Source organism: Oryx dammah, unplaced genomic scaffold (assembly GCF_014754425.2).
Source record: "Oryx dammah isolate SB20612 unplaced genomic scaffold, SCBI_Odam_1.1 HiC_scaffold_6, whole genome shotgun sequence".
Classification (NCBI taxonomy): Eukaryota; Metazoa; Chordata; class Mammalia; order Artiodactyla; family Bovidae; genus Oryx; species Oryx dammah.
In genome coordinates, this window is record NW_024070190.1 from 30,141,033 (window position 1) to 30,148,772 (window position 7,740).

Sequence of the window (7,740 nt, forward strand, 5' to 3'; positions counted from 1 at the left end):
AACATCTTGAAAGCAGGATGGCCACCTGGGGATGGAAGCCATCAGCAGACTGTTCCTGTCCTTGGTACCTGGGAGGCACATAGAGATTACCTGGGTCTCTGTCCTTGAGGCAGAAAAACGGGGATACAAAAATATTAAATGCTAACTGCACAGGATTATCATTGAAGGCCACCTGGCCTGCTATGCTCACGTAAACACGTACAAGCAAGTCTCAAAAAGTATAGTGAGGCAGACTTGAGATCAGTTTGGGTGCCTTCACCTCGTGGGGGTGTTGGTCCCCTGATCCCCACCGTAACTTTGAGTGTTTCTCACTCTTCCGCCACGGTGGCGCTTTGGGGAATCTGCTGTTGAGCTGGACGTGACAGTTTTCTCATTTGTAGTGATCTCATTGGATAGGGTGAGGTTTAAGCACTTTCTCACATTCATTGTTTTATTTAATCTTCTCGCCAATCCTGCAAAGATACTTTGCAGTATCATCTCTGTTTATACACTTGGCCCTTGGATTGTAATACCTAGCTTTAACTAGGCTTGGTTCTAAGTGACCTTTTCTTCCCCGTGCCCCTCTGAAGTGACTTAGCTGTTTACAAAACTCAGTCCAAAGATGTACCACTGATGCTCAAGGCATTTACACATGATCTCCAAGAAATGTTTCTGGTAATAGAAGGATAACTTGGACAGCCTTACAATTCATAAGATGATTACTTTGGAGGAGCAGTGTTTATTTGGTTATGTAATTTGAGTGTGCGCTAATCACTTGTCACAGATATTTAGAATTGTCCCATTTATCTCTGCATGACTGGTTCTTTTTGTTCTGTTGAGTCTCACTTCATGTCAAAGAAGAGTTCCCTGACTTCCATCCAAACCACCATCAACATGTTTTATTTTCTTCATAGTACCTATCATAGTCTGGATTATCTTATTCATTTATTGTTTGTTTACGGCTTTAACCCCAACACCCATTTAAAATGTACACACAGTGAGAGCAGGGACCTTGTCAGTCTGGCTCAGTGCTATATCCCAGGGCCTAGAGTAGTGCCAATACATACTTGTTAAATGAACAAATGTTTGAAATATTTTTGCAAGTCTCCAACTTTACCATGTTCACCCCAGAAATAAAATCAAGCAGGAGACACTGTTTAAAAAGAAGCCATTTATTAATACAAAATTAAACCTGAGATAATAGAAAATAGCAACTATTGGGAATTATAAAGGCATCAGCCCCATGCTCCACCCCCACTCCAGCAACACAAATAAAGTTGATTCCTATTGGACACTTCTGCCATTAATAACCTCAAGCCTGCTGAGGTATACAGAGCAGGCTGGGCCCCAAACCACAGAAAATTCACATTACTTGCTTTCTCCACAGAGAAAGTGAAGCCTTTAGTTGGAGAGCCGTGTGGCAGCTACTGGTTCTGCTTTCCCTTGTGGAAAGGTAGCACCTGGCTTACCCTGCTCTTCTGTGAATACTTTTGTGGTGAGAGGAATAAAGAAGAAAGTCTTGGAAGCACTGACCACAAACCAGGGATGAGTCTCCATCCACAATCATTCATAAACAACTGGCCTACTTTGTACATAAAAGTGCTAAGGTAATGCCAGTTGAACGGGTGTAATTAAACAGAAGTAAGAATGATTCTACACCTTGCATAACCATTGCCTACCCATTTTATTGCACATAATGAAATTTGAGTCCTAACCTTAGTTTGCACTTGGGTAATACTGTATTTTGTATATAATATAAACTGGTGTCTGCATTTAAATAGCTTGCATGCTTAGAAATCAAGAGTCCTGAATTTGGCTTTTGTAAGAGTCTGTACTATATCAAATTTTAACGTTAAGTATTTTCAAACGTCTGTCTTGTTCTTTTCTGCGAAAGTCCATATTGTTATGAAGGGCCCTTCTTTTTCTTGGCTGTTCCTTGGGGCATGTGGGATCTTAGTTCGCGCTGCATTGGAAGGCAGAGTCTTAAACACTGGACTGCTAAGGAAGTCCTTGAAGGGCATTTTTTATTAAATAAAATGAAAAAAGGGAGTTCCCTGGTGGTCCAGTGGTTGGGACTCTGCTCTTTCACTGCCACAGGCTCACATTCAGTCCCAGGTCAGGGAACTGAGGTCCCACAAGTTGTGTGGCACAGTCAAAAAAAGAAAAAAAGAATCACCCTGACAGTGAAATCCAGCCTAAATTATAACTTTGGTTGGCTACATCTTCAAAGGTCACAATAAGTGCGGGGCCCTAGTGGAAGCATCATATATGTATATAGGAAAGTGAAAATCCAGCTGTGACCCCATGAACTATACATAGTCCATGGAATTCTCTAGGCCAGAATATTGGAGTGGGTAGCCTTTCCCTTTTCCAGGGGATTTTCCCAACCCAGGGATCAAACCCAGGTCTCCCACATGGTAGGCGGACCCTTTACCAGCTGAGCCACAGGGAAGCCCAATATATATATGAGCCCACATATATACATGTTTGTTGTGAGGTCTGCTGCAGCATTTCCATTTTGTGGGATATTATATAGTTTCATGTCAGCCAAAAATTGTAAAGTCTCTGATCTTTACCCCATTCAAAGCAAGTGCCATTATGTTTTAAAATAAACACTTGATGTTAGCTTTGAGGTAAATAAAGAGCTAGATTTTTTAAATTTAAAAACAAGCTGGTATATCACACATAGAGCAGTTTAGCAGGCTGTTCAAAATATTAAAAACAAAACCTGATAGAAACCCAAGGTTCTATTATACATAGTCTATACTGAAGTCATAAGCATCATCTTCCTCGTCAATCTGTACAACCACGTATCAGTTCAGTTCAGTTCAGTCGCTCAGTCGTGTCCGACTCTTTGCGACCCCATGAATCGCAGCACACCAGGCCTCCCTGTCCATCACCAACTCCCGGAGTTCACTCAGACTCACGTCCATCGAGTCTGTGATGCCATCCAGCCATCTCATCCTCTGTCGTCCCCTTCTCCTCCTGCCCCCAATCCCTCCCAGCATCAGAGTCTTTTCCAGCGAGTCACCTCTTCGCATGAGGTGGCCAAAGTACTCGAGCTTCAGCTTCAGCATCACATATATATGTCTGTAAATAACGTGTGTGTGTACACATGCATACACACTGATTTAAACCAGATATATTGATAAACTATGGGATTTCTCTAGTGATAATCCATTAGTATGTTACAGCCAGTGTAGTTCTAAGGTCCAAGGTGTTCTTTCTTGTCCCACTGCCCCAGAAGACGCAGATGCTCTCCCTCTCCATTAAGCTGTGTTTAAACCACAGTAATAGAAGTGTTTGGCTACCTCCCCAAATCTAACAGCTTTTTATTTAGCCAGCCACTCAGGATGGCTTAAATGTCTTGCTTCACCTCTCATCCCCTTGGGTTTAGGGCTTTGGATGGACTTTATAAAAATGTGGCCTCAGTAAGTACTAAAAAGTTATGCACTGTAACAATAATAGAATGGATGAAGTTGGGATGTTTATCCCACTTAAAAGTGCCACAGAATATGAGACAATGTGAGATAATTACTAGAGCTATATTGCTGGGCTGTTTCTTCCACCATAATTTTCATGAGTTTTTTGGGGAAATGGACTTTTGTAGCATATAAAGATAATAAAATAGAGTTCATTAGGCAGACAGAAAAAGACCAAAGACCTATAAAAATTTGCACTTTGATTCACATTGACCTATTTTAACCTTTTGAAATGATGATTAACTTTTTCTGCTATCATTTGCAGCCTGAGTCTCCATCTCTAAAATAGAGCAGGATGATTCCTTAAGTTGACATGATATTAGCCTCTGAATTTTTATATTCATGAGGTGAGAAGGAATTTCAGATATGCCCTAAATATGAAGCAAATCAGCAGCAAGAAAAGGTGTCCAATCTCTAGCCAGTTTAATGCAGGTGGGAATGAGTGTGGGAATGGTGGCAAGGCTACTCCATCTCCAACAGAAATCGTGGAAAACCAGGCAAGAAAAGCCACTCAAAAAGGCTGACATGAAAGGCAAAGTGAGTGATAGAGAAAAATACAACTCCAGAGAGCCAGAACACAACCCTCTAGGAGTTTTGCTTCACCACCAACATAAATAGTTTATAAAGCAAGAAATAGGAATAGAAATTAGGAAAAGGTATTGAATAATGAGTGGTTTAAAGAATACAGGAGAAGTTTACATACTGTAAACCTGGCCCATCTTACTTCATTCACAGCCAAGTACTAACATATCCCAAATCACGATTGAGAGGCTGAAAGAGCTAGAAAAATAAGTTCTTTAAAAATTCTGTTGATCAGCACCTTGAATCAAATGGGAGTGTTTCTGGTTCCCATTGAATCAAAAACTGGATGCCTCCATCTCTCCTTGAGAAGAGGCTCTATTACCATAGGCTGAGACCCTGGGTACACATGATTAGAATAAAATATCAGTGGATATAACTTACTCCTTGGATTCACGGTAAGACAGTGTTCATTAGGGACTTGCGCATTGGATATCCTTCATGTCCCATTGTTGAATAAGGACTTCCATCTCCTTAGCTCCGTCAAGTTAAATACTTGCATGAGCGGTTAGAGATTTTGGTTCCTTTTCATAAAGATCTCCGTTAGGTAATCCCAAAATTTCCCCTGAAGTGTCTCATTGTTGTGGATCATGGCAGTGAGAGCTTCCCCCTGGTCCAGACCTTGCCAATAATCTTGCAGCCACATCTCCTTCCAGCTGAAACATCAAAATGAGAGTTGGATTATGGAGCCTCAGTACAGCTATGAATCCTACCTTTCTCCCAGTAGCCAAAGAAATCTTCAGCAGATACAGTGGTTTCTGGTTAGGACCAACGATCTGCTTTGAGGGAAGGAAATGTGAAGTAAATCCAGTACTAATCCAAGTGACAGGCAGTGAGCCCAAAACACCAATTCATTATCCAAGCACCCCCCCACACACACACATACACAGATATCCCAGTGAGTTAAATTTCCTGACTTGCCTGCTCTTGGTCTCCAAATGTGGAAGGAATTAAGAGGTAGGCAGAGCAAGGGGCCAAACTATGGAAACAGTAATCTTCCTAAGAAAAGGGAGTGTATTTAGATGGTTACTTTTTATATTACACTGTTTCAGTAATCAAGAAGTGCAACCATATCCAGTGTCTAGATGAGCCATAACCTGAATGTTTCTCTTTTTTTAATGTTACACTTTTCTTCTGATAAATCATAATATGTTGTGCACAAACTAGATACAAATTACCTGATGTAAATTACTGGATACAAATCCACTCCACTCCCAGGACCAAGCTGTGCCAGCCCTCTGCTGCCATCCACTGTCGAAGGCGATCTCCGCAGGTCATTCTAGAAGTCTCTCATAGTCTTTTATGGCCCCTCCCCTAACAGGTGTGGTTTTATGCAAGTGGCTTCCTTTTTCTACCCCATCGCCTATGCCCACCTTGTTTACCAGCGCCACCACCTTCTGCTGCCTCCTTCAGTCGTCTCCTCACTTCCCTTCCAATCCACATTGGCCACAATCATTAATCATCTTTTGAAAGCATCCCTTCTATTCTGTCTAGGACAAACAATTTGTCATCTAAATCAGGGTAATTTGAAGAGTCAAAGGAGATGCTGTTAATAGCTACACCAAGTTAACAAGTATAAACCCTGATTACTGCAGGCAAACCTCCCTGGAAACACTAAATGTACTTCTCATCCACAGCCCCACCATGTTGAAGATGCTCAATAAACAGCTGAATTGATTTTCAGGACAGTCCAGCTACAGGGCCTAGTATTCAGAATATGTATCACCTGGCCCAACTTTGTCCCTCATCACTTCCCTAAACAGGCCCTCTGCTCTAGTTGAAGCTTTTTTTGAATCACTACTACAAACACTGTTTATAAAAGCTGATTTTCGTATGTTGTTGCCCTCAATTACCTCTCACATTTTCTACTGCTCTTTCACAATTTGTCTTCTCTTAGACTCTTGATACCTTAAAGGCATAGTGACCTCATGTTGTAATTTCCTTATACAACATCCCCTCAGCACCCAGGGCTAGTTTATTGCCTGCAGGAAGCAAGTCTATAAATCATTTGATTTGACAGCCCCAGGGGACCCCAGCTATCCTTACCTGTCATTCTCAGGAATCTCTTCCACACTGCCAAAGCCAGGTGTGGGCACTGGGCAGTCCATGTGTGAGGGCTGGGCAATATGAGGCTCAGGGACCGGGATGCTCCCAGGAGAGGCTGCGTGGGCCTTCTCGGCATCCAGCCGCGCCAGTTCGTGGTCACAGACAAAACACTCGAAGCCATTAAGGTAGTTAGGTAGTAAGGGGTCATTCACTCCCCATTCGCGCTGCTTCAAACTATCCAGAAGGAACTGGTTAGTGATGCCCCCAGGCTGCTTGTATGCCAAGTATTTCATATATTCTTCATCATTTTTGTCCAGGAAGTCAATAAACTCTGCCAGCTTCTGCGGCGACTCAAAGTCGTCAATGAGGATGATGGAGTGATTGTTCGGCATCCAGTCCCTCACAGAGGGAGAGCCGCGGTACACGGGCACAGCACCGAGGTGCATGGGGCGCCACAATTTTTCTGTCATGTAGTCGTCGCAGATGGCATTTTCGAGAGCCAAATGGAATTTATAGCGGGACAAGAAGGCCAAGAGCTCTGGATCCTCGGTGGTGGCTGTGGCTGTGTCCCGTAACCGCGGCGCGGGCAGCTCCCGATTCTGCAGGCACTTCCCATAGGAGTCCACCTGCGACGGGTAGAGAGAGCACGGCCGTCAAGAGGGTACGGCACGCCGGCCAGGACACCAGGGGTCCCGGTCTCAGCCCCACGCGCCACCCTCTCCTTCCCGCTCCGCCCGGCCCTCACCCACCGGAATGTAGCGCATGAGCTCGCGCACGTAGCGGTCTCGGTCCGCAGGCACGTCGCAGTGGGACTGCAGATAGAGCAGCGGCGCATAGCCACGGCGGCGCCACTCTGCGCGCTCCTCGAGCGGAGGTGCCGCGCGGCGCAGGTAAGCGATCCCCGGCAGCCACTGCAGCGGCAGCGGGTAGTCCGAGTAGCGACTGAAGGTGGCGGTAAGATTGAAGAGGCGGATGCCCGGACCGTGGCTCAGCAAGAAGTTGTTAAGGGGCGACTCCTCGTGCAGAAGCGCCCAGCTCTGGTGCGCCAGGCGCGGAAGCGGCGCCTCGGATGCGCGGAAGTCGGTGCCGTAGAAGAGCAGCGCGCGCGTCCGCGAGTCTCTCCGCACCCGTCGGTCCCGGGACGCCACGCACGCCCCGCGCGCGCACTCGATGCGCTCCGAGTCGCCCGGGAAGTGAGGGAACAGCCCCGGGCTCCACCACAGCAGCACCGGCAAGTCCACCGCCTCCTCCCTCCCGGGCCGCGGGGGCCCCGGACTGCGAGCCACCCCCACTGCGCCCAGCGCCGAGGGAGGCCGGAAAACCGCGCCATCCCACGGCTCCGCCCACTCCGCCTCCCCGCGGGTCTTCCCCTCCGCCGCGAGTCCTGGGCCTCTGGTCGCACAGACACCAAGCACTCCCAGGACAGCAAGCACAGACCCCGTGCGGCCGGCCCCCATGTCTACTCTGGCGGCCGACGCCCGCAGCACCGGTCCCGGCCTGGCTCTGAGTAGCGATGGGACGAGGGCCTACGCCACAGGGGCATGTGGCGCATGCGCGGCTTAGCGGCCAGCTCAGCCGGCCACTTCCCCAGAGCCGCTAGTCCTGGCAGGAAGGACTGGAGGGAAAGTGATACGTGGCAGATAAAAATGACGCT

General features: G+C 46.5%; 1 protein-coding gene across 2 annotated transcripts; it reads right to left on the reverse strand.

The window, feature by feature from the left end:
- Window positions 1-14: 14 nt before the first annotated feature.
- Window positions 15-7,734, reverse strand: FUT11 (fucosyltransferase 11). 2 transcript variants are annotated; one of them, XR_005721362.1, is made up of 4 exons: window positions 6,836-7,734; window positions 6,087-6,712; window positions 4,425-4,696; window positions 15-103 (listed from the first exon to the last, which is right to left on the reverse strand). XR_005721362.1 is itself a non-coding variant. In XM_040242460.1 (3 exons), the coding sequence occupies exons 1-3, from the start codon at window positions 7,541-7,543 to the stop codon at window positions 4,549-4,551; spliced, it is 1,482 nt and encodes a 493-aa protein (XP_040098394.1). In that variant the 5' UTR covers window positions 7,544-7,734; the 3' UTR covers window positions 3,868-4,548. The 2 variants fall into 2 exon arrangements, 1 of the variants encoding a protein (XP_040098394.1); XM_040242460.1 differs by lacking the exon at window positions 15-103 and having other exon boundaries at window positions 3,868-4,696.
- Between the last annotated feature and the right edge of the window lie 6 nt (window positions 7,735-7,740).